Source organism: Anastrepha obliqua, chromosome 4, assembly GCF_027943255.1.
Source record: "Anastrepha obliqua isolate idAnaObli1 chromosome 4, idAnaObli1_1.0, whole genome shotgun sequence".
In the NCBI taxonomy this organism is placed as follows: Eukaryota; Metazoa; Arthropoda; class Insecta; order Diptera; family Tephritidae; genus Anastrepha; species Anastrepha obliqua.
Window position 1 is genome coordinate 22,083,192 of NC_072895.1, and position 27,337 is coordinate 22,110,528.

Consider the following 27,337-nt stretch of genomic DNA (forward strand, 5'->3'; position numbering starts at 1 on the left):
TATACGCCAAAACGTGGACCCGCCGTGTCTTTGCACCGAATTAAACCAAACTTACGCACATTGTTAAGGAGGTATTGAAAATGGGTTTCGTAAAGTTTGGTTGTAATTCGGAGCACTAGCAACGGGTACAGCGTTCTTTTGAACCAGCCATAATGTCGCTTACTTTTTTAACGCTTGGGGCGGAACTGAACTGTCAAATTGACAGTGTGAGTTACAATGTGTCAATATTTCTTTCTGATTTGGATGCCATAAGGAAAAAACGTAAGTGCAACATGTAAAAATTGTTTGTGAATTTTTTTGGAGTGGATTTTGGAACAGTGAATAGTTTCTTACGAAATTTGAGAATTTAATGTGAAATCCGAATGAAATTATGTGTTCGTGGAAAAAAAAAATTTTTTCGTTTTTTTTTTTTTGAAAAATATAAATGGATAATGGTTAAAAAAGCTCCAATGCTTAATAAAACATATAAATTGAAACGAAAAATTCATGGATGATCAGGAAAAAAGACGATTGTTTCTTAGTTATTCATATGCGTTGATTTGAAATTTAAAAACAATCTTCTTTTTTCCTGATTTTCAATTTATATTTTATATTTACTCAAAAACAAATAGAAAAACAAAAAATATTGTTTATGCCAAAGCGCTTGAATAAAGAATAAAGAAATAAATAATATGAAAATCATATATTTTCTGTTCTAAACCATATCTATTCTATTTTAGTGTGCCCAGCGAAGGGGGCCGGGTTTGCTAGTAATGAATAATATCACAGCTAAATTAAAATGCATTAAATTTTTGTCTGATTTTAAGTGCTATTGGAAGGGGCTTAAGTTTTGTAAGGAATTTAATAATTGTGTTTCCGTAATCAATAGAAAAAAAACTATATTCACGTAATCGATAACACATCTCTTCATAGATAAGTTTTATTGAACAATGAATTCGGCCAAGTATGTGAATTTAAGCATGTTTATTGTTATTAACTGTTTTGCAAAGCAGTCTTTGGTGTACGGTCTTTTGAGTACTTGTGTAGACAAATAGAGCTGCTAATATTAGTTTAGCACAAAAACATGGTCTGGCATATTTCTAAGGCAGAGGTAAGTTCATATTTTAATTGTTGGCTACTTAAGAGCGGGTTTTAAAAATATGCAATTATTTCTGCGAACTAAGTATTGTCAGATACATATATGTACATGAAGGCGTCAATATTCACCAACTTTGAATTAATCAAGTGCCGCTTAAATGTTGTTTCTTCTACTTTTGTGTATAAATTTAGGCCACCAATTGTTTAAACAAACGAAATATTACACTGTGCGATTGCAATATTGACACTTGTTATCATTTTCATGCTTCGATGCCTACATACCAAATTAGTAAAAAAATAAAAATAAAATCTTAAAACTCACACAACTCTATTAATTTTAATTGAATTACAGTCAAATATAGCTCATTCGACGCAAAATTAAATTTACTATAACAGTAGTGTACTAAAAAAAATCCTCAATATCGGATAATATCGAAAAATTATGTCAAAGTTGAAAAAATAGAGAAAAAATAAAAAAATTCCAAATACTTCCGCCTACAGTCTCGTCAGTTGTCATTTCAGAAAAATTGTCAACACACTGTCAAAAGGGCTTGTTTTTGTTCTTTCGAACTAAAAAAACAAATTCGAAATCGGATGGAAATTGGCGAAGTTAGGAATGATTCTTCACATCAACCTACTGAAAAACGGTTTTATGGCCATAAAACGAGATTTTGGGGGTGTATTGGAAATTTCTCCTATACCATTTTGTTTAGTTTTTCTATAGCCATAAGTTGTGCTAGGTCTCCATAAAAGTATATTTAATTTTTTTTTTTGTCACACAGTGTTATCTGCACTGGAAATAAAGTGAAAATTTGTATGGATCAGAGTGCAAAACAAAAGCAAAATTCCTTTTTTTTTTCTTTTAAAAATTTAAACAAAGTTCCCAAATAGTTAATCGATTGGAAGCAAAAGATGTTTCTACATATTTTGTTGTCATGCCAACGCAGCGGCTTTCAAACTCAAAAATTCATAAGAAAAATAAATTTAAAGTACAACGTAAAAGAATAATGTTTAGAACCTATTCCAAATATAATTTTATTGAATTGCTTCTTTGAACTGTTTTATAATACAATCAGCCAGTTTAAGTAATTATTTATAAATTCAGCATAGCAGCATAATTACTGCCTTTGTAGATGCAAATAAACATCAACATTTACATCTAAGTTTTCACCTACTATTTGGCAACTACTGCATGCATGCTTGCATGCGTAATGTGGTGTGGTAGTAATACGTAGCTACTCCTGGTCTCTTAAAATATAGACGATTGGTCGACCAAACGATAGCCTTGCCCGGAATAACTTTTGGGCGGATAAATAACGAATAAACACAGTTGCAGCAGCGACAGTAAACAGCCAATAAAATTTGGAATCTGGAAAAGGAAAATAAAAATATATCAATAATTAAAAAAAAAAATTGTATTGTGTAGATTAGTTTATTATTAGGCAGTAATTTGCATTTAAAAATTGTTTAAATTTAATGATGTTGTTGTAGCATAAACATTCCCCATACATATACGGAGAATGCTGCTGAAGTGACAGTCCGTGGCCGGATATAAATCCGGGTTGTTGTTGTTGTTGTAGCAGCAATACATGACAGTCGGTTCTACGTTACCGGAATGACACGGGTTTTTCCTGACCAAGAGCTGCCGCCCTAGTAAACTAGCCCTGTCTGGAGAACCGTTTATAAATTCGCGTCGCTCTGGTTACGTAGAAACCACTGTCGTGGGAACGTTTATTTTTAATGTTTTTGTTGTTGTTGTTGTAGCAGCTTACTAAACCCTGTCAGAGCAATGTAGTTACCGGTCGTCTTCGTCTAGCTCATCCAATTCAACGTTAGGCCCAGGAAACTGGCTGTTTCCATAGGTCGGGTCCAGATGGAAATGAGCGTTAGATGAGTAGGTTTGATGGGGCATGTGAAAAGGTGGAGTGCCTTCACATGCTGGACATATGTTGGGTATGACGGGGTCAATTCTGGATAAGTAGGAGTTTAACCTGCTACAGTATCCAGAACGTAATTGTGCCAAAGTTACGCGGCTTTCTCGGCGTAGCTGAAGCTCTTCATATGCTATGGGTGGTGGTTGGACTCCGAGTACGGCATTCAGGATTCGGGAGTTTAGGAAACTGGTAAGTGCCTGTCGATGAATGACATTGAACGTACACAAGTCTAAACACTGTCCAGTCCAGTAGTTGTCGGTTTGTTTGCATTTCCTTGGCAGTCAATTCTACGTTACCGGAATAACTGGGGTTTTAATCACTCTTTACTGCTAAATCGTTACAAATTTTAAACTTAGTATTTAGACTTCGGGAGCCGTGGCCAAATGGCTTGGTGCGTGACTACCATTCGGAATTGAGAGAGAACGTAGGTTCGAATCACGGTGAAACACCAAAATGAAGAACGTTTTCACGGCAGTCGGTTCTACGTTACCGAAACGACCCGGATTTATATCCGGCCAAGGATTGCCACTCCAGCAGCATTCCCCGTATGTAAAAATGGGGAATGTTTATGCTGATACAACAACCAAAATGAAGAAAAAGTTTTTTCTAATAACGGTGGCCCCTCGGCAGGCAATGGCAAACCTCCGAGTGTATTCATGTATCTGCCATGAAAAAGCTCCTCATTAAAAATATCTGCCGTTCGGAGTCGGCTTGAAACTGCAGGTCACTTCATTTGTGGAACAACATCAAGACGCAGGCCAAAAATAGGGGGAGCTCGGCCAAACACCCAGAAAGGATGTACGCGCCAATTATATGTATACGGTTATTATGACTAAAGTTTTAAAATTTAAGTTTTTCAATTTCTTTTCGAAAAATCCATGCACTAACCTCATGGAAGGATGGTTATTTATTTTTAAATTTAAAGTTAGTCATATAACTAAAATGCTCATATGTTCACCTTACCTGTATAAATGTATCTGATATGATGACGCCATAGATAACCCACTGTACAGAGACCAGAAATGTCATAACAATCAGTGGGAAGGGTAAGCTTTCTGAATTCCTCATGCGTATCACATGAACCAGCATGGTAAGTGGTGCCGCGAAGAAGCACACTGTAATAACACAGCAAATTATACCTGCAAGAAGTCCAAAATAAATAGAATATATTTATATATGCATGTACAAACTGGAATTGTAAGTTATTCTAATTAATTAGGTTTACCCATAAGACGAATTTTTTCCGCTTCTGCTTCTATCGAATCCGTATAGTACCACACACCGAATAGAATACATAAAACCAATCCGAATTCACGCAAAAAGGACTTTTTATTCACGGAGAATATATAGTACACCATTGTATAGCATAGGAACAGAAAGGCGCCAATAATATTGACCAACACCACGATTTGCTCACCGGTAAGCAAGCCATAACGCAGCCAAAACGAGGTTCTAAAAAATGTGTTTTAAGTATTAAATCATTGCGGTAAATTTCCGTTTCTTCGCCATGTACTTACGAGAGGAAACCACAAATAAAGGGTAGGCCCGAAGATTCACCAGTGCTTTTCTTTTGTATGTACTTCCGGCATATAATGCTGAAAGAGAAAAGAGGAATATTTAAAAGCTATATAGAATGTTTTGTTTACTTACACGCCAGATAGAAATTGTAGCACTGTACTGACAACCGCCGTTGCTTCCAGCAACACGTCGTACGTGGGAAGTGACATTTTTCAGCGGTATAGCAAACTGCGCTATCTATGGACGTATGCGACTCTTTATTAAGAATTCTTTTGAATTCTATCGCTATAATTTGGCCTGCCCTAAAATCAGTCTCAATTCTCTGCTTCGCAAATTAGTTTGTATTTAAAATACTGACACGGTAATGCATTTCAAACTTGGACATTTATCTACGTAGCTTCACGGAAGTTATCCATGCCAAACAAATAGCTACGTCAACTGTTTTTATTTTACTTTCATGCTTATTTTTGACACAACTCTTTCTGTTTATCACTTATTTTTGTTGTGCTCCAGCGAACTATAAACTTTATAAATTTTATGTTGTCTGACAGATACGAATAACGAATCAAAACAAAACATTAGCGGAGTAGATAACCGGAGCGAATCTGTACAAGGTGATATCAGTAAAACGGTCGATTGGTTTTTTCCTAGCAAATTGGTGGTTTGAAAATTAAATATATTTTGTTTTGTCATTTGGTAAATTGAATGACAAAACTTCAGTCAGTATATAAACAAACAAATCAAACAAAAACCTAAAACATTTCACTTTGACTCTCAAACCACCAAATTGTTAGGAAAGCACCAAACGACCGTTCTACTGATATCACCTTGTACAGATTCGCTTTGGTTATTTAATTTTGCTTTTCTAGTTTTGCTATCACTTTGTCTGGATTCGCCTTGTAAGCAGCTGTTTGGTGAAAATTGGCAATACGCTTTGCTTTAGTGGCAGCACTGTGCTGTAGTGGTATTCACTATAATAGAAGGAACTACCAGAGTACATGTTTAAATCAAAGGCTAATAGAGGCATTCACACCAGATTCGTCATGTTGGCGGCTCTTTAGTTAAATGTTCGGAAGAAGTGGTTTTTTGTGCATGACCTTTTTGACTTAATTTTGTTAGTTTGACAATGGTGGTCCCTTAGAGCTGATTTACAGTAGCTTTAATACATATAGACAAGTTTCAAGGAAAAATTAAAAATGCCACAACATACCGAGAAAGCAAAAATAACTAATCAAAGCATACATTTTCTTCATATATTACGGCGCCCTTAGATTTACGCCTGCTATTTCGAATTTTCGATGCAACGAATTTTTTCCATACAGACATACTCACCCCTGGTAGTGTTGGTACATACATATGTATATAGTAATATTGGGCTAACAATGATGACCTCTGACATTTTTAGTATTTTTTCTTAATTACAATGTTTTACATTGTGCAAGCGTCAAACGATAGCAATATTAATATTATATATTATACGATATAAATAATTGTCGTGCTCATCCTCTATTAAGGGCTTTTTCAAGTTTCTTCAATTATATTGTCTCTTCATTGTTTTACCCCGCCTCTGAGAGGCAGGTTTTTTATGAGAAGCTTTTCAAAGAAAATACCCTAGAAGCTTTAGAGAAAACTGTTTCTATTATTTGTTATTTCATATCCACAAACCGAGCGGTAGTTACACTCAAAGCTCCTCGTCTATGGATTCTTTACGTTACCCCGACAGTCGCTTTTCACTATGAGTTCATGTTTATGTATTAATTCTCTTGTCACTGCTACCAACCACAAAAGGCTGTGCTACCAAACTAGTGACGAGAAACAAAACGAAACGAAGGGGTCATAAACTGAACAGGATCTCTATCAGGATCACATCTTTGTTGTTGCATTTTTGTAATATTGCAAATTTTTTATCCACACTATTGGAACATTGTTTGTCGATTGCCACACATGAACTACAAATTGCCTACAACTAGGCGTGCAATTTCAAAGGAGAAAGTTCTGCAACTTAAAAAAACTGTAATTGATTTCATTTATTGCTTTCATAAATAAAAAATAGTAATTGTGATCGGTAGTATAGGTATGTACATGTGCATGTACATATAACAATGAATTGAAATGGAGATAATGCATTTCAATTAGTTCTTATTACCTATATACATACATACCATACTTGTATATGTATAAGTTCCTTTCTCCTCTTATGATTTTGCAACATTTTGTTTGCGGAGGTACGTGCGTATTTTATAGTAAATAGTACTACCAACAGAGAAGCGCTCAGTCCTCTTAAATGATTTTAACTGCTTACACATACATTCAAATGCATATGGCGCTGTTTTTAGCTGAGACTTTTATCCACATTTAAGTAACGTTGCTTGCTGCTGGTGCTGTGTGCGTGTCACAACCCTAAAGCGGGTAGTTAAAACCACGATGTACAGTATGCAGAGGTGTGGCCAACTTCGGACCGTTAACCGGCTCTCAGTGATTTTGAAGGAACCAGCTGATTTGCTGAACCAACCCAAGAATAATAGAATACAAGAAAGTGTTCTATAGTCTCTTCTTCTTCAATAGTCGTTATAGGGCGCTCCCAGTCTACAGGCATGCCTGCCAACCAGGCAATGCCCTGTTAGGACCCCGAAAAGATTTCTCATGTTTTTCCTGTTTAGTTTCTACGGTTGGTTTGAGCGGTCCATGTTCCATTCCGGCCACGCCATTCTACTAGTTGCACAGGCCAGGGACTGAGACAATAGCCTGTTGGCAGCACTGATGGTGTTTTTATCTATAAACATCTTACAAGTTGCTAAAGGTATAGGTATGTTTGCTTTATCTGGTTGGATCGGTAATGTGGTACCCAATCTCGCTAGTTCATCTGCTTTGCAGTTGCCTTCTATGTCTCTGTGACCCGGCACCCGGAGCGGGTTTATTACAAAGTACTGTGATAGTTCTGTCAAAACGTCGATACATTCTTTTACGAGTACTGTCGATAATTATTGTTACAAATGTTAGGAGAAACGTGAAAGTAAAAACTAAATAAAATGTTTGCCTGCTAAGAAAACAGGTTTGTAGACATAGGTAATTCTAATACAATTCTTGTTAGATATTATTAATTAAACATTTAAATTAAAAAAAAAAAAAAAAATGTCTCCATAAACGATTTGGTCTGTTATTGCTTATTATAAAATGTAATATCGAATTTCGCATGCCAATGGCTGCCATAATTTTTTGCAACCTCAGTAAACGTCGTTTAAGGATTTTCTCCATTGCGCAGTTAAATCAAAAATCAAAACCATCTTGACAGCTGATTGTTAATTTTGCAGCTAATCTGCCATATGTGAACGGGTACATTCATTTTTGTGGATTTAAAGGCTAATCACTGCATATGTGGACGTACTTTAAGTTATTCTCACAATTTTGCTGCCGATGGCCAAGCCTTGTAATCTATCATACTTGGTTAAAACTATGCTTGCCTCAGTACTCACTCTTTTTACACTGTAAAACATACACATGCATATGCACGCACACAGGCACATACGTTTGTGTGTACATTAAGTACACATTTGCATGCATGTGTTTGAAAAATTTTCAAGTTCACACAATTATCAGGTGGTAACACTCTCTAACAGCGGGGGCCACTATGGCTCTCTCCAACATATGGGAGATCGCTCCACGTGGTAAAAAGGCAATAACAGTGCTACAAGTATTTCGAGCGAGCAGCAGCTGATTGCGATATGACGAGCTAGGGCTTGTGGCCTCCACGGGCAGTCTGCCTTCAGGCTCCCACCGTGGACAGTCGTATTGCGGAGCAAACAGTTAAATATAAATACACAAAACATAGGAATTATTGTTTCTGCTAGGAACGTGAAAACATAAAATATATACATACAAATATTTTTTTGGCAGCGAAAGTGAGCAGCGAATAAATAAATTCTAGTAGCCTTGAGTGTAAAAGTGTCAGCAGAATAAAATTAGCACACTTGTAATACATACAAATGCACATATTTGCTGAAATTAAATTATAGATTATACAACGCGAAATTGGCTATGACCGATTGTTAAAAGCCATTAACATAAATTCTACACTGCAGATTAATTGAGGTAAACACAAGCACGGCTGACAGCAATAGAGCACATAGAAAAACCAAGAGAGACGAACTCGCGTGCACGTTTTATTTACTTACACGCACCAACAACTGCTTCACAAAAACAAAAAATAAAGAAATAAATAATAACAGAAAGACGCCGCACGTTTTCTCGCCTCAAACGAAACAATAAAACTAATAATAATAGTAGTAAGAAAGTTTAAAAATGGAGTTAAATTTGTCTGAACAAAGTGAACGTCTGGATCCTGAAAATACGCAGCAGCAGTCGAGAAAATTTCAACTAACCCATGGTACCAAATTGTCACTGCATGAAACCACGGATATACTAAAGGTATGTAAACACTCCATATGTATGTGTGTATGTTAATAGATATGTTCATGTGCATGCTGTGGGGAAAACAGCTTAAATCGATTTAACATTTTCCGTCAGTCAAGTCTGAATTGCTGGCTAAAATTAAAAATGTCTAAAGTCAAGTATGTTAGTTTGTCCAAAGTCCACATGAAACAAGTACTTTGGTGTGTGAATATGTATATACATATGTACGTATGTACATGCATTTTCATGTATAAGTATTGCTGTTGGTTTTAATTCTGCTTTCACCAACTGCTGGTCGGAGAACTGCTAGCAGTTCCAAAAGAAAAACGTCAACATGTGTAAATGTGCTTATGTATCATATGTATGTATGTATATATGCAGGTATATGTTTTAACGTATGTACTTATGTATGTTAGTTATTCTAGAGATTTACCGAATATGCGCAAGTGCAAGTAGTGTCAGCAAAAGAGGTGAATTATTACAAGCCGGCGACGAAGGAAGTATGTGTATATGTATGTAGGTATGTATGTACATACTTGCAAACATAGTATGTAAGCACTCACAAATAAAGAGTAACGGAATTAAAAGTTGCTTTACCAGCAAAAATCCTGGCTCATCGACAAGTTTGGGCAACCAATTTGGGGCCAAATTTAAAATATATTTAATATTTATATTTAATATTAATAACATAATTAAAGCTAAGTGAACTTTGAGCGAAAAACTTCCTTAAGAGATCTTTGCCTAGACCAAAACTAATGTTAGTTTGGAGATGTAAGTTCATCCACAGCATAGACCCGATTTACACGAGGAGACATCTGGAAGGGAGACACTGGAAATTCTCTTTTGAAGTTTCATTCGCGTTCACACGGGCAAAAATGTTTCCGCGACATTTTGACATTTAACACTTTAGCATCGTCTGGTTCGGATGTATTCTAGCACGCGCTTACATGTAAAGCAGAGAGCGTTCGGCAACAGTTTCTTAAATATATGAATGAAAAATGCAAACTGGTTAAATAATAAATAATTTGTTGTTTTTTTTATTGAAATATATTTATAAATTCTTATACTTGAATAAAAAAAATTAAATTAAAAATACTTCATATGTAAATAATTAACTTAAAATTAAACTAAGTATCTAGAAATGCAGGGAAAAATTAGAAATCAACATAAACATGTCCCATAACTATTTTAAATTATACCTACTTTACTAGCAAAAATAATCGTGCATTTCCCAAGCAGCGTTCGGATGTTTGTCATCTTTGTTATCTTCCGTTTGCTTGAAAACCAACACATAACTCAGAACCTTCTCCCACAAAAGAAGAAAACGAATGAAGCAACTATCAAAAATTGGAAAGATTGGAAATACGAATAAAAAGAGTAAAGCGTGTCGCCGAGTACGGGAGACAAAATCCCTTCTCTCTTCCCCGACCGTCCTTCGCCACCGAACAAAATGTTTCCCTTCCAGATGTCTCCTCGTGTAAATCGGGTCATAGGAAGACACATTAAAATATGCTAAGCTCTCTGAGTTACTGTTGGCTCGTTGAAGATGTATTTAAAGGGTGGTCAGCGAGCTATCGGATGTTAAATCAAAATAAAACATCGTAAATGCAAATTGATTGGGAAATCTTTATTACTTTTGTGTAGAACCATTCATCATGTTTATTTTTAGAAATAATCTCTTTCAAATGTTGACCGCAACTGCACCGTAATTCGGCTATACGTAAACCTCAATTTTGAAATACTCGCTGGAGGACTTCGATGGGTATGTCGTGAATAACTTTAAAAGGTGAAGTCCAAAATAAACTAGACTGAGCTCTAATAGAAACGAAAGGAGCTTTGTTCTGATAACTTCGTTTATTTATTTATTTATTCAAAATAGTCCCCTCTGGCCTCGATACACTGTCTTGCGCGATCTAAAAGCTTTTCGCAAGAGTGTTTCAGGTCATTGGCCGGAATGTCCTTTAGGATGTCGGTACAAACCTTTTGGATGGCATCTACGGACGCTAAACATTTTTCTTTCATTGCCAAATGCAATTTTCCGAATAGGTAGAAGTCACGGGGAGCCAAATCAGGCGAATACGGTGAGTGATTGATGGTTAAAATGCGATTTCTAGTCAAAAAATCAGTCACAAGAGTGGATCGATGATGTGGGTGCGTTATCATGCAATAAGCGCCAGCTTCCTCCTTCGCGGTATTCAGGGCGAATTCGACGAATGCGATGCAATAAACGCGTCAAAACGCCAATATAGAAAATTGCATTGACGATTTGTCCCGTTGGTACGAACTCCTTGAGGGCAATTCAGAAACACTATTATGTCGCCTCTTATTTTTTTGGACTTCACCTTGTATATCAATGCTGCTAATGTCCGTTGGAGGCAATCACCTGTTTGCCAAATAAGCAGGAAAATTTGGTCAGAATGGAATCGCGGCGGCCGCAAAAAATCGCTACTGAATCTTAGGAGACAGGACATAAAAAAGACGATAGGGCTACTAGCAGTGCATGGAAGGCATGCAAATAGACTGGGGCTATCACATAATTGCTTTTGTTGAAGCTGTCATGGTACTGAAGAAGAGGAAACCGTGGAACACCTCCTGTGTACATGCATTGCTCTATTCAGAGAGGGACTTTCCACGCTCGGATTTGTTTTACTTGACAGCATTGAAGAGGTCTCTCAAATAGGGATGCCGAAATTATTATTATTAAATTCACAGGTTGGTTCAGTAAAGATTCCAGAGTGTCAAGGGCGAGCTCCAGTAGTACCACAATGTGACTATTCAGGCCTAAGTATGACGCATGACAGTCACTCAACCTAACCTAACCTAATTTAGGTTGGAGCACTGCCTCAGGCTGTCGAAGAAAGGAATACGCAGTGATCTTAATCGTCTAGCTGCCAGACTCGGACATTTACAGAGAAAGTGCTCAACAGTCTTCCATTTCTGAAAGGTACCCATAGTTTCTGTAATAGGAATTGACTCTGTAGTACTCAGCGTCAATCGAAATGAAGTTTTTTATCAGTATTTTCGAAAAAAAGTCAAAAATATCACCGCACCAAAATTTCCGCTTTGTATGTGTAATCGTAATTATTTATTATTAAAGATATATTTCACCTATGTGCACACATTTTGTTTAAACGAGGCTTTTAGAGAAAACAGAAAGGGATGTCAATTTTTGAATCGAGACTTGCCGGAGGTTAAGGGTCAAACTGCCACCCCACAACCCTTACATTCACTTTCCCTAGCAAGCTCGCCACGGAGACACAAACCAACCTTATGGGCAGCTCTTACGAAATATAAAACTTTAAGGAGTTAATTTTATAAAAAAATATCTTTTGCTGAAGCTTCTCAAAAATATGGCCAACTGGCACGTTGCTGTGAATTGAGTAAAAAGATTTTGCTATTTGAAGTCATTGGATTAATTTTTGTGGAATTTTTTTGTAAAGAAATATTTATGACAGTTATCTAAAACCAATGTCTGAAAGCAGAAATGCGACATTTTATTGGTGCAATTTAGTTCGCACTTTTCGAAAATACCATCGAAAATTCCTTTAATTAAAAGGGTTAAAATGATGAGGCGGTTAAATGCAAGCGTCAGAACATTCTAAATCAACACATTTTTTTTTAAACATCACTAACCGCGTAGTGGGACTATTTTATTTTTATAATAATATAAATACATACCTACATACGTAGTAGATTTCGAGAGGGCAACTAAATTTATATGGATTAGTTGGAGCCCTCAGTACTTGTATTAGCGCTGTATTAAGCAGTTAACATATACATATATTAGTTTAAGTTTTGTAAACAGAACTATTATTATTTATATAAAATTAATTTATATGCAATATTTATGAACTTGGACTGCTGGCATGCTTCTACATGTGTATATATATACGTATGTATGTGTTAGATGACTACACTGTTTGCTAGAATACTTACTCGGCGCTCAACGTGCCTATAACCGACTCTCTGCGCTCTCTACATTCGCATAACATTTCTCTGTTGATATTGAATGTGTCGCATTATCAGGCATTATCGCCTTTGTTGCTGTTATAATTTCTTGTTTTCTGCCTTCATTAACATTTGATATTATACGTATGCACTTCGTATGCATCCGTTTACAGATATACTCATGCACTCATACGTACATACATATAGAGCTATTTTTATTTACATGCACTGTCTACTACACATATTTTGTTTTCTTTGTTAGATCCGCCGTATGGAATTTCTTTGCGTGTTACAATTACTCGCTTGGTTTCCTATTAACTTGACCCATATTTTGGGATGTCAATTGAGTTGAACGATAATTCTAACTGATTTTTTTATTATTTTTTTTTTTTTGTTTTTGAGTTGGAAGGAAGATTTGTGTTCAAAAAGTTTTGAATAAAGGTATATTTATATACATATGCGCTTATTTATATACGTATGTAAGTATGTTATGTATGTATAAATGCATAAATGTACATCCATATAACTAAGTATGTACATACATATTTATATAATTACGCACATCTGTCGTTCAGCTTTGTATCGCTTATCTTGAAATTAATTCATGGCTATACATATCTACATTTAGAAGTGTACTAAAATGTACATACATACATACGTACATAAATATGTACACAAATGTTTCTCGAAATTTTAATGGGCAAAAAAAAAGACAATTTTTCGTACAAATTTCTTTCTAATGACTGTTTTATGAAACAATAAACAAAATAATAATTTTGATAAGGTGTGTGTACGTCATTAGAACACATGGCCCGAAAAGTCCCGGGTATAAACCATTGATAGCACTAGTTTCATTCCATTCACCCTTTTTCAGTTGCTACTAACCTTAAAAGGCAGCTGTTAAAATTTCATGATATTCCATTTATTAGTTCGTGAGTTCCTGCGCTAAAAGTGACGCTAACTTTGTTATTTTCAAAACAATGGATTAAGAAGAATTTTGTGTTTTAATTTTGCACTGCTTCTTGATGGGGGAAAACACCGTTCAAGCGAAGCAATGGCTATGAGGGTGCTGAGTTTGCTCATTGTTGACCAAAACTAAGAGAACGCACCGTGTCACTAGTCAATCAAAACGATGGCAAAACTACATGAATTCAACTTCGAATTACCCTCACATCCACCATATTCGCCAGATTTGGCCCCCAGCGACTACTGCCTGTTCGCAGACCTAAAAAAATGCTCGCCGGCGAGAAATTTCCCTCGAGTGAAGAGGTCATCGCTGAAACTGAGGCCTATTTTGAGGCAAAAGAAAAATCATTCTACAAAAGTGGTATTGAAATGTTAGAGCGGCGCTGGACCGATTGTGCGTTGTTCTTGATGAAAATTACGTTAATGAATAAAGCTAATTTTGAAAAAACAAAACGTGGTTTATTTGTGAGACCCGAGACTTTTCGGTCCATGTGTAATGCTTATAATGACACACAGAATTGAATGCCGAGTGGGTTGGTGCGTGCCTACCATTCGGAATTCACAGAGAGAACGTAGGTTCGAATCTCGGTCGCCCCTCGGCAGGCAATGGCAAACCTACGAGTGTATTTCTGCCATGAAAAAGCTCCTCACAAAAATATCTGCCGTTCGGAGTCAGCTTGAAACTGTAGGTCCCTCGATTTGTGGGACAACATCAAAACGCACACCACAAATAGGAGGAGGAGCTCGATCAAACACCCAAAAAGGGTGTACGCGCCAATTATATGTACATATGTACATATGTATATAATCGTGCCACAACTCCTGTTGGATGTAAATTTATATTTATGACAACTCTCCTCTTTCTTGGAGAATAGCGTAACAAAATGAATTGTCAAAAACGTTTACCGTTATTATTCACACAACCATTTCGGACGCTTAAAAAACCTCTAAGACGATATTTCATCAGCTAAATGAAATTTGGGCACTCAAAAATCAACAACATTCAATTTTCAACAATCAAATATTTGCAAAATAGACCTTGAACTCAACTATCAGCAACTTTAAATACTCCAAATTTAAAAATTACGATAAACTCGAATGCTGAAAACAGTGACCGACGTAAACGCAGTGTCTGTCAACTGTTACGATCAAACTAATGAGAACCCCATGTAAATGAAAAATTCCTTCCTTCCGTATCGTAGTATCGTAGATTTTATTTCACGATATTTAAAAATTCCCGTAATACCCTGTCGGCTGATTGCTCTCTCACCACACAGTGTTGCCAAGCAGTACATTTCGAAACCATTTACAAAATAAACTTAGAAAAATTATAATTTTTATTAAAATAACTTAAAAACACTGTTGAATAATGTTAATTATAGATAAATGAACTATTTGCATTTGTTGGTTTTTGGCTTTGGTTTATTAAACAATGAAAAATTGTAACTGATAACGCGGATGTGTGAAAAAGTGTGTAAGCAAAAATATCAATGGCAACATTGTGTAGATACAACCAAACACATACACACACAAGCCGATATATTGTGTAAATATGTAACTAAAAGAACGCAGTTGTTCCCCACGGGATGAGTTTTCCTCAGTTTTATGCTCGTTAGGGGCTGCGGTAAGGAACTACGCACGACGTGACCGTTTTCAGCATAACTATTTGAATGATCGACTTTTCTCTTTGACTCGACTTTCTACTTTGATAGCGAAAATAACATCCGTAAAGTGTTAGAAATTTAGTTTATGATTGGACATTTACGCAACGAAATTTTCTGGAACGAAAATTTATATACATATATTATAATCGTATATATCGTATTGAAGTGTGTGAAATAAACTACTTGAGCCAGAAATCAATCTTCGTCCTTCTTCTTAGCGTGACAGTCCTTGGTTAACCATTGCTTCCTTCACAGCTTCTTGCCATTGTTCTCGATTTACAGCCACTTCGCTCCAACATTGCACGCGCATTTTCTTAAGATCCACATCTTTTACCCACCTTTTCCTTGGACGTCCCCTTTTCCTCGGGCGTCCCCTTTTTCTTTCTTCAATTGGGCGAAGATCTAGTGCTTTTCTCCCTTGGCATTTTAGCCACATGTTCCAGCTATCTAAGTCGTTGAGACTTAATAAATCTTGTAATAGTTTCCTTCTTAACTATATCTTCCAGTTCGCCATTGTGCCTAATGCGATAAGTGCCACTCACTCCTCTTTCAAAGCACATTAGCTGTTTTGTCTCGTTAGCTTTCAGCGTCCATAGTTCACAGCCATATGTAAGCACAGGTCGTATCAATCAGCCAGAAATTACGCTACAATTATGCCAAGTACAATATGAAAAATATACAAAAAAAAAAAATCGGAAAAACCACATCATGGGATAGGAGTAAATGGCTTTAGTGTAGAAATAATTCCTGAACATGCTTCTATTACTATTAAGTCGAGGGGTTGGGGTGAAATATTTATCAAGAATTTGAAGTACTCGTATCATTGCCTTGAGGCAAAGAATCTTAACGTAGCGGATACTCTCTCGTTTGGGGTAATCGCTTCTCGCATTTATGTATTTTTTTAACAATTGCAGGCGTTACCATTTCGGGAATGTAGTTAGAAGTCTCCACGTCTATACGCAAACATTTTTTAAAATTTCTACAATCGGACAAATCAAGCCTTTACATGGTATCTTTCCTCTTCTTCTATTTGCCAATCATTCACCCATACTTTTCTGCGTCTTGCTCTCTTTTCCCCATTTTAAACAGGCATAAATAACAAACATTGTAATCGCATCGTCCGCGTTTTTGCTATCTATCTTTACGCTATCAGCACAAAATCACATATAAGCGGCTCGCCGTCTGTGGCAAACGACAGCGAGTATGTTCGTCGTCTATATCCTACTTAAGAATGAATGTTACGCCAATCATCCAGAGGTGATTCATGACCTAAAACATACAATCGAAGTTGGCGTTCTTGAGATAAGTGTTGACACTGGCGAAAATGTATGAAAGAATTGAATTGTACTCTCTTTTGATGGAAAAAAATGTTTCAGAAATATGCATGCGTATTTTATTTATTGCCGAATTTAACGCAATTCCGAATTCTAAATGGATCACCCTTTGGTGTAATACAAAAACAAACAAAAACAAAAACAAAATATATAAAAAAAAATATCGGTACTGTTTTTCCATCGAAATCATAAAATTTATTAAGTAAGACTTCCGTCAAGCTATTAGAAGTCTTGGTGCTTATAGGCGAAAAACTTTAGTAATCGATTTTCACAATCTCCTCTTAATACCAATTTCTTATCACTTAGGAAGTTTTGCAATGAGCGAAAACGGTGGTAATCGCTTGGTGCCAGATTTGGACTATATGGCACATGCTTTAAAAGTTCCCAACCAAACTCCCGAAGTTTTTGGCGAGTCACTACAGAAAAAGGAAACAATCTTCCATTTCCTCTGTGAATGCCCTGCCCTATGGAAGGACAGAATGTTAACCCTGGACAAACCGCTGTTCGAGACTCTCGATCAACTGTCTGGATAGACTCAACAGACTAATAAGGTTCCTAAACCGCACAGACTGGATATAGTCTTGCTGTAAATAACTGTTAAACAAGTTGGTAACGAGAATGTGACAACAAAATGGATTTCTGTTGGATTCTGGATGAATCACCACTCTAACCAACAACCAAACAGACGTGTGTGGCCCTGCATTTTCCTGATGGAACACAACACCTCGTCTGTTGGTCAATTCTGGCCGATTCTGGTCGATCGCTAGCTTCAGTCTAGTTTTCCAGTTGTTGACAGTAGAGATCTGAATTTAGTGGTTGGCCATACGGAAGCAACTCATGATAAATAATTCCTTTCAAGTCGCCACCAAATATACATGTTGTTGTAGTAGCAGCACAAAGATTCCCCATGAAGAAAAAGGGAATGCTGCTGAAGCGACAGTTCTTGGTTACGTAGAACCCACTGTCGTGGGAAGAAAACCTTCTTGGCCGTTAGTCCTGGTTTGGCCACCGTTTGGGCTACTTTATCACTCTTTGCCCCCGAACGGCTCCCGAACGCGTTCGTACAATATTGTTGCATGTGAACCATTTTTTCATCCCCAATCACCATCCGTTTAAGGAATGGGTCGATTTCATTCCGTTTAGCCAAGGCTTCGCAGTTGGAAATTCAATCCATCATAATTTTTGGTCTTAATTGGTGTGGCACCCAAACATCGAGCTTCTTTTTGAATCCCGTTTTGGGAAAATGGTTTAAAACTGTTTTATGGGCGATCTTTAGCCCCTGGGCTATGTCCGACTACTAACATGCCGTTCAACTTCGTTTATTTCTGTGATTTTGTCGATGTTTTCGACGACGGGCCGGCCTATACGAGATGCATTTATAGCATCAAAAATGCTTGAACGGAATCGACGAAACTAAAATTGGACTTAATTAGCTGTTACACCTTAAAAAAATCAACGGCTTGGCTTGCATTTTCGCCTTTATCAAAGAAAAACTCTAAAATGTATCGAATTTTCCTCTGTTGCCTTCGGCTGTTAACATCCTGTAACTCGCAACTGAATGGAACAAATGAAAAATAGCAAAATAGTTTTGTTATTGTAAAATCTCACTCTGACAAAGAGCATTTGATTGATTGATACTTTACGAGATATCGATCACTACATACAGCCATCCACCGAGAAAATAATGGCTTTCTTTTTCCTCAAACTATGAAGGAGACGTCGTGAAGCACCCTTTAAAATGGCAACAAATGATACGACAAAACGGTGCTTGTTTGACCCCATAATATTTTGGAAAAATATATTATAAAATAGGATCGATCTGAAAGTACCGCCACATTGGATTATTAATTATTTACCTACGTCACTATCCGCAAATTTGACGGCTAATTATTCGTAAGTTATGAGTTTATATTTAATATTTAGTTAATTGATGTGGGTTCTGTTCGGTAGCGAGATAACCCCAAACGTGCGTGGTCCGTTCACGATCTTTTCAATTGTTTATTTGACTTACAATTTATTTAATTTTGCTTGATAACAAATAATTAATGTGAATTCGCGAATGGTTTATTACATCAACTTGAAATTTATGATGACAATTAAACCTCAAATAAATTTTAAGAAATTCATGAAATAACTTCTAAAGATAAGTGATAATTTATTGTTGTTAAATATTATTAAAAAACGCACACACTACGCTACTTTGAATTCTTGCAGGACTAAGCTGACAGTCGGAGTGAAATCAATTGCTTTGATTTTTGAAATTTTTTTGAGTTCATCCCCTGGTTGGTTGATTGGTTTAAGTGGTGATTCAGCAGGAATCCAATTAGCGCTACCTCACTATTTTGGTGTCACATCTTCGCTACCAACAAGTTATATGGTTATTCCTTCACGATTATATCCAGTCTGTGCGATTGAGAAACCTCATAAGATTTTTTACGTCTATACCGGCCAGTTCTTCGAGGCCTTCAAAAGGCGGGTTGCCTTCTATAGGGCAAGGCATTCACAGAGGAAGCGGAAGATAGTTTCCTTTTTCTCCAGTTGATTACAACTATGACAGTATATATTGTAAGGGATACCCATTAAGATTATCCCCTAGTGGCTGATCAATATACTATACACCCTCGCTTAGTCCGAGCGGGACATTCTCCACTCACTTTCCATTAAGGGAACAGGGGACAGGTTACGGAATTTGAAGACAGGACCTGGGAAATCTGTTCGCGATTGACTCTCAGTTGAATGGAAGTGTTGGCGGAGGACGATTCGGCGCGGAGCTCCCCATCAAACTCAAGTTTAGGCCACAGAACCACTACAGTGTGTTCCAAGCGGTGATAGCCGCGACCAAAGAAACAGTTTGGCTATTCACTCGTGTAATAACTGTCACGGAAGTAAATATTTACTTCAATAGCCCAGCAATTAGGGCTCTGGACTCACTGATGATGTGCTCGAAACTGGCTCCCATCTGGCCTCTCTTTAGATCTTCTACTTCTTCTTGATTGACGCGTTAGCCGCTTACCCGATTTTGGCCGAGTTTATCAAAGCGCGCCAGCCGTTTCTTTCTTGTGCTAGCTGGCGCTAATTGGACACACCAAGTGAAGCTAAGTCCTTCTCCACCTGATTTTTCTAACGCAGAGGAGGCCTTCCTCTTCCTCTGCAACCACCAGCTGGTACCACATCAAACACTTTCAGGGCCAGAACGTTTGTATTCATTCGGACGACCTGTCCCAACCAGCGTAGCCGCTGTATCGTTATTCCCTGCGTTATGTCTTTGTCGTTGTAAAGTTCATACAGCTCATTGTTCCATCGCTTGCGATATTCGGCGTCACCAATGTGCAAAGGTCTAAAAATCTTCCGCAGAATCTTTCTCTCAAAAGCTGTAAGAGACGCCTCATCGGATATTGTCATCTTTCTTTCGATCACATCTGAATTATTTGCTGTTAAGCTCATCAGGGTACCAATGAACCTGTGAGGTAATGTCCGCGCGAAATAAAATAATGGGGCCCTCTTGACTATATCTGGCCTTTTCCTTGTACACCTCCCTCCTATCATCGCTGCACTGTTCTTTCTTCTTCTGTTTTGCCTCAGCAATCGTAATTCGTAATATCGTAAATAACCACTTAATTTAACCTAGTTTTTCAACTAAAATTTTCTGTTACCTCGGCTGCACTATCACGGCAGATGAAGATGTCAACTGCAGGTTAAACAAAGCAAAAGCGACGTTCGGGCGAATGCATGCTGCATGGGCGAATTCGTGAATCTCGAGACCCTCCAAACTGCGAGTATTCAGCACATGTATGAAGTCAGTATAGTTGTATGGAAGTGAAGCATGACTGGTCTCTTACAACATCACACAGAGGCTACAATCTTTGGTCAACAAATGCCCCCGCATCATCTTCGAACAGCACCAACAACGACGCGCTGTGGAGATCAATGAATGAGGAGCCTATCCTATGGCAAATCAAACGCAGAAATTGGCGATGGATAAGTCACACGTTTAGAAAACCACCAGATAGCATCACCAGAATGGCACTGGGCTGAAAGCCGGTCGGCCAAAGAATACTTGGAGAAGGTCGATGTGGCGCGAGCTAGCACATGCCAACAACTCATGGGATGCCGCAAAGACAGCAGCTCAGAACCATGTACGTTAGAAGAGTCTTGTCGAGGCCCTATGCTCCCAAGTAGAGTACACATCGAAAACAATAATTTTCAATTAGGATTTATACTAATGATTAATCACAATAATCTCAGTTTGCACAAATAGAAGATTACAAAGTGGAAACATTTGTGTATTTTTACTAAGTATCAAAATAGTCAGGTTTTATAAACAAAAATAAAAGTTCAGTTAGGTCAATGTAAACAAGAAAGATTACAGAAAACCGAACAGAAAGAAAAAAGGGGTTTGTAAACAAAAAAATGTGAGCAAAGCTTTTCAATTATGTTTGACTCTGTGACATTTACTGAGAGCACTGGAGCAATACGGAGACATATGCCATTTTCTGTATTCTTTCAACCGTAGGGATTATGGAAAGCGACCGGATAGCAATGCTAGTTTTTGTTATGCTTCAGCAGATGTCAAATATTCATTAGGGCTTGCCATTTCATTACGTATCGGCAAGTGCGAGGCCGAGCGCGTGAAAATTAGTAAAAAAGTATTATTAATTTTATTATAATATTTTTTATTGATTATAATAAAAGCTATAAATTAATATTTTATTATATTAAAGATTTCCGTATAGAGAAGCACTCTAATGAGTCTAAAATGATTTTTTTGTAATAAAAAATATTTACGTATACAATAACGATAGAAAATCATCTTCTCGTACAAGCCTCATTTTTGACTCAGCGATTATATCAGAAGCAAAATTACCATTATTGGTAATCCATTAGTTTCGATTGCATCCACAATTATTGTCTGTTTGGCGCGTTTTAACGCACGGCGCCATCATCCGATCTTCCTTCCCTCCATTTGAGGAAGAACACACCGTTAACGTCAATGGTTCTCGGTACAGAGCGATGTTAACTTACTTTCTCTGACCAAATCTCGACTACACCGATAAAACCGTGCCGTGGTGCCAACAAAACAGCGCTACATTCCATTATTATATGTAACGCTCGAAAATGCGAAGGCGAAATTTTACAACTGGGCCATCTTACGGCGAGTGTTCATCAATTGGGCGGCACGATTATGCGATGTAACACTACTCGATTATTTTCTCTGAGGCAACGGCAAGTTTTTAAACTACGCTAACAAGCCAACCACTTAGGGCGAGCTGGTGGCGGGTCATCAAAAATTGGACCGACCGCTTGAACAACTGCCTGCAAATCTCAGATGGAAATTTTAATGATTTGCTACTCCGCCTTTTATATGGGTGAGATGGCCAAGGCAGCGTAGCTACTGTATTTTTACACGCTTAAATATGTCCATGATCCAAAATAGCTCATACAACTCGCTTTTCCACCGTACGCGGTACTCTTCACTAACGCGAAGGGGGCGAAAGATCTTACGTAGAATTTTTCTCTCGAAGGCTTCCAAAACTTTTTTATCCGCTGTTGACATCGTCCATGCTTCTGCGCCATATATTAGGACGAGAAGGATGAGCGTTTTGTAAAGTGCCAGCTTAGTCCTTCGAGAGATAGTTCTACTTTTCAGTTGCCTACTGAGCCCAAAGTAACACCTTTTGGCAAGAGGTATTCAACGTTTGATATCCAGGCTGACGTCATTTATTATTATTAATACTGGTCCCAAGGTAGACAAAGTCCTTCACAACTTCGAATTGTTGGTTGTCAACACTGACATATTGTCCAAGACGCGAATGCTCCCTTTGTGTTGACAGCAGGCACTTTGTTTTACCCTCATTCACAGCAAGACTCACATTGCTCGCCTCTCTCTTTAAACTGGAGTATGCCGAGTATACAGCGCGGTTGGTTTCGCCAATAATGTCGATGTCGTCGGCATATGCTAGTAGCATGGTACTCTTATGAAAGATAGTACCAGTGCGGTTCGGCTCGGCAGCGCAAAAGATTTTTTCCAGCAAGATGTTGAAAAGATCACAAAATAGAGAATCGCCTCGAACGGCTCGGAGAGGTTACATCCAATTCTGACGGTGCTTGTGGTAGCGCGCAACGTCATCTTACACAGCCGTATTAGTTATGCGGGGATACCAAACTCAGACATAGTGGCATAGAAGTGATTTCTATCCGTGCTATCAAAGGCGGGTATGAAATCGACGAAGAGGTGGTGCGTGTCGAGTAAATAAATAAATAAATAAATTTTTCGTGGGTTTTCTCCAGGATTTAGCGTATTGCGAAGATTTGGTCTATGGTGGACTTACCAGGTCTGACGCCGCATTGATAGGGTCCAATCAGTTTGTTGACGATGGGCTTCATTCTCTCACACAATACGCTCGACAGGACCTTGTATGCGATGTTAAGCAGGCTTATCTTGCGGTAATTTTCGCAGATTGCAGGATCACCCTTCTTATGTATTGGACACATCACACTCAGGATCCATTCGCTTGGCATGCTCTCATCCGACTATATCCCGCAAAGGGCTGATGCATGCGGTTCTTCAGCTCTACACCTCCAGCTTTGTATAGCTCGGCGGGAGATCCGACATCTTTAATTTTCAGATACCTCTAAATTGATCACCCTCTACATATTTAAGGTATTCACAAGAGTGTTTTAAGTATCGTATTGTTGTACTTGGTAAACTGTAAATAATAGCTAAGCTAAAATATTCAGGGGGCTCGCAAGGTACCGTTCAACTAAAAATAGTTGGCCGTTGTTTCAAGTCTTCTAAGCATTTATGTATTTAACCATAAAAAATTTTACTACGTAAATCTATATGACACCTTGTGAAGTATCTAATAATCTTTGTAGCAGTAATCTACTTTATTAATCTTGTTTTTGTTATGTTTGTTTAAAGAGATGTACATATTTACTCATACTCTCTTCCATTTATTTACAGAAACCACAATGGAACGCCCTGTTAGCGTTAGTGGGCTTCGCGACCACACTGGGCGCTGCAGTTCCGGTTGGCTACTGCATTGGCGTTATTAATGCCCCGGCAACGGTAAGTTGATAAGTGCGCGTGCATGATTAGCAGACGATTTTTTTATTCAAGTCTTTAATTTCGATTTTTTATCGTTTGATTATTATTTTTTTATATAGATAATAACGGCTTGGTGTAATGAAACACTACACGAACGTTACGGCGCTAATTTAAGTGCTTCCGGTTTAGATTGGCTCTGGTCAACGGTGGTATCGATTTTCCTAATAGGCGGAGCTATTGGCTCTCTGGGAGGGGCTAATGCAGCAAATAAATTCGGCAGGTTAGTTAATGTTCTATTTTTTATTATAGTTTTTTGTGCGTCATTCCTCCGTCATTCGTCGCGATAAGCATCGTGTGGATCTGCTTAGTGCATAAATACAATTGTATATGTTTTATTTTTGGTATTTGCCATGTCAAGATGTTTACAAAATAAAATTTTATTTACTATCTCTTACATATATATATTTAGATTTATCGTGTCTAACTTTTTAGATTAAGCCCTTAATCTTTGTAAATACTAATATTAAATCGTAGAATGAATTGTGTACAGAGATCAAAGCTCTAATTCAACTCACAGGGAAGATAAAGCAATTGACCGCCGAAGTCGGGTGTACTTGCGCGTGATATATTGACTAGTAGGACATGGGTGTGCACCCTATATCGGGCTTGTTTTGTCATTTAAAAGGTTTTTTGATTAGCGAGGTTTTCTGTTATAGAACAGCTTCTCAAGAACTCTGTGTGTTGTATGGAGGTGGCATAAAACCGAAGAGAGATTGGAATTGAGAAGATTTGGGGAAAAATTCGAAAGGCATAGTGCAATTTGGTGAATGCCTTGGCTTAAAACTGTCATTGTTGCTATAAATACAATAAGTACTTTTACAATTAAGTACGTTTTGAGAGTTAAGAACTCATACAGTATATTCATAAAAACCTATGCATTTGTTCATATAAATTTACATGCACTGTTGCAACCAAGAGTGTTGTTTAACTGATTACATATTCGTTGACATTACAGGGTCCGGCATTCGAAGTGTAACCATTTAAAAAGACCGTAAATTTAGTTTGGAGAATTACTTTTATTCAATTTAAGGGGTAACACCACTGTAGAAATTTCAAAAAATTGATTTTTTTTTATAAGCTTAAAAAATTCTTTGAACCTTTTAAAATACAGAACAAAAAGTTTTATACGTTACCGAAGTCTATTTCATAAATATTTTAAGCTTTTAACCAAGCGTTAGTGACTGCTACCTAACGACTTCTCCAAATTTCCAAACTTTAAACGCGTTTTTCTCATATAACTTAAATAATTTTAAATATTTTTAATCAGGTTTTTCACTACGTCTGTATAATAACCTTCTTAAGAGAAGAGCGTAGGGGATTTTCGATAGATTAATTTAAACGATTGTTATAATTATTTAAGTGCCGTTTTTTTAGTCCAAAATAGAGTTTTTTCCTTCAAATGCTTGCTAATTCCACAAAAATAAATATTTTTTAAATCCCCTACGTGTTTCTCTAGCTATTCTTATCTAGATTAAGAATAAAAATGTTTCTTTGTTCCAGATTAAAATTTGCACCCTCTGTGCTGCGTGCCGCGCAGCTCCTTCAAGAGAAACCACATTACAAAAATGTCTCCAATGCCGCCATTTTGTAAAATTTTTCGATCAAACTTTGTAGTTTTGTATTTTAGTATATAAGTAATAACTTCCCAAATCAGAGTGATTGTTTCCCCTTTCCTTCTATACAAAAAAATTCTTTAAAAATCGTGTTTATTTTATGCGTGTACAGTGGTGTTACCCCTTAAAGTAAAAAATGTGTGAAAATAATACAAAATTGAGAATTAATTTACTTTTGCGCGATATGACCACCTTTTGGCTTGGATATGGCCTTGAGACGGTCCAGAAACGAATCGCAAGTTGCCCGAATGTGACTTGCAGGCATTTTGGCCCACTCGCAGACAATTGCTTTTTTCAGCGTGCTGAGACTGGTGAATTTTTTTGTTCGGCTCTCCAAAATGGGCCAAAGAGAATAATCCATCGGATTCGCGTCTGATGAATTTGAGAGCCATTGTGTGGACGTTTTGAAGTTCGGAACGTTGTTTTTTAGCCATTCTTGGTTCACTCGAGCTTTGTGAGATGGTGTCGCGTCCTGTTGAAACGTCCATGGTCTGCCACCGAAATGAATGTTTGCCCACGGCTTCAAAGAGTATACTTTCCCTATAATATTTCGCATTTATCTTGACGCCAGGCTCTATGAAAACGATTGAAAAACGCCCATCTCTGGTTACAGCGGCCCCAACCATTATCTGTGGCGGGTGCTGCCTCCTGGTGGCCAATCGATGACTCAAATTCTCGTATGAACTTTCGGGCAAATAAACCCTATCGTTTTGGGAGTTCACGAATTGGTCAATTTGAAAAATTTTCTCGTCAGAAACATACAATGTTCGGAAATTGACCGCTTTCGGGTAAGCTAAGCAACTCCTTCGCTCTCTCAAGTCTGATTTGTTGTTGCTTTGGTGTGAGATCATGCGCCTTTTGGATCTTGTAAGGCGTGACTTTGAGATAATTTTTCACTATGTGGCGGGTGCTACGGTCAGATATTTTCAGTTCTTTCCCAATTTGATAGGCACTTTGATGGAGATTTCACTCAAGCCGCTTATTCACTTCTTGAATCATTTCACTTGATGTTGCAGTCTTTTGATGACCACCTCCATGACGTTTCGCGATGCTACCAGCATCATTGTAACGAGTAATGGTGCGATAACAAATACTTTATTTACTTTAAGGTGCACGAGCTCACGAACAATCGCTGGTTGTGATTTTCTAACCAACTATAATGCAATCATACTATTACGTTTAAAATCCATTACTGCTTTTTTTCTCTTTTTTAATGTTGTGGGAGGGTACGAAAGGTGTCGAAAAAAATTTTTTAACAACTCATTTAATACAGGCTGAAATTTTTGTTGTGTATTGTTGACATTTAGTATAATAAAACAAAAATAGTCAGCTGCGCCGTAGAGGGGGGAAAATACGTCAGCTGAACGCAATGATACATTCTTGCTTCGGCTGACGGTCTTCCCACCGCTATAAATGCAGCTGACCATCATTATTATATTTTCATATGTGTCCAAAATTATGTAAAAAAATTTTAATCGGCATAAGTAGTTTTACTTTTTAATTTATTTTACAAGTTCGCTTGTTCAGCTGACGTATTTGCCCCCCTCTACGGCGCAACTGACTAAAAATTTCAGCCGGTATTAAATGAGTTGGTAAACATTTTTTTTCGACACGGTTCGCAGCATCTCACGCACATACCCACCGCTACTGGACCAGGTGATGGTTTGTTTCGTCATCCATTGGATGGCGTTTGTGGACTACGAACGGTGACTAGTGCGCGGTTGTGTTAACCTCATTATGCTACTGATGTAGTTCATCAGTTTTT

At 37.5% G+C, this 27,337-nt stretch overlaps 2 protein-coding genes across 2 annotated transcripts in view; one reads left to right on the top strand and one right to left on the bottom strand.

Annotated features, from left to right (window-relative positions):
- Positions 1–2,082: 2,082 nt before the first annotated feature.
- Positions 2,083–5,152, bottom strand: LOC129244616 (sugar transporter SWEET1). The gene is made up of 5 exons (XM_054882340.1): positions 4,662–5,152; positions 4,529–4,606; positions 4,237–4,463; positions 3,975–4,150; positions 2,083–2,446 (listed from the first exon to the last, which is right to left on the bottom strand). The coding sequence occupies exons 1-5, from the start codon at positions 4,736–4,738 to the stop codon at positions 2,327–2,329; spliced, it is 678 nt and encodes a 225-aa protein (XP_054738315.1). The 5' UTR covers positions 4,739–5,152; the 3' UTR covers positions 2,083–2,326.
- Positions 5,153–8,277: 3,125 nt separating this feature from the next.
- LOC129245267 (solute carrier family 2, facilitated glucose transporter member 3) overlaps positions 8,278–27,337 on the top strand; it is a 33,785-nt gene continuing 14,725 nt past the window's right edge. Inside the window, exons 1-3 of the mRNA XM_054883342.1 lie at positions 8,278–8,954; positions 23,816–23,920; positions 24,019–24,179. Coding sequence (XP_054739317.1) covers positions 8,829–8,954; positions 23,816–23,920; positions 24,019–24,179 — 392 coding nt within the window. The 5' untranslated portion in view covers positions 8,278–8,828. The remainder of the gene's footprint in view (positions 8,955–23,815; positions 23,921–24,018; positions 24,180–27,337) is intronic.

Bases quoted from the DNA above. Each gene is read 5' to 3' on its own strand.
- LOC129244616 (XM_054882340.1), bottom strand. From the start codon at position 4,738: ATGTCACTTCCCACGTACGACGTGTTGCTGGAAGCAACGGCGGTTGTC. The intron at 4,607-4,661 runs GTAAGTAAACAA...TTTCTCTTTCAG, and splicing joins CTACAATTTCTATCTGGCGT to CATTATATGCCGGAAGTACA. The intron at 4,464-4,528 runs GTAAGTACATGG...CACATTTTTTAG, and splicing joins TTTATTTGTGGTTTCCTCTC to AACCTCGTTTTGGCTGCGTT.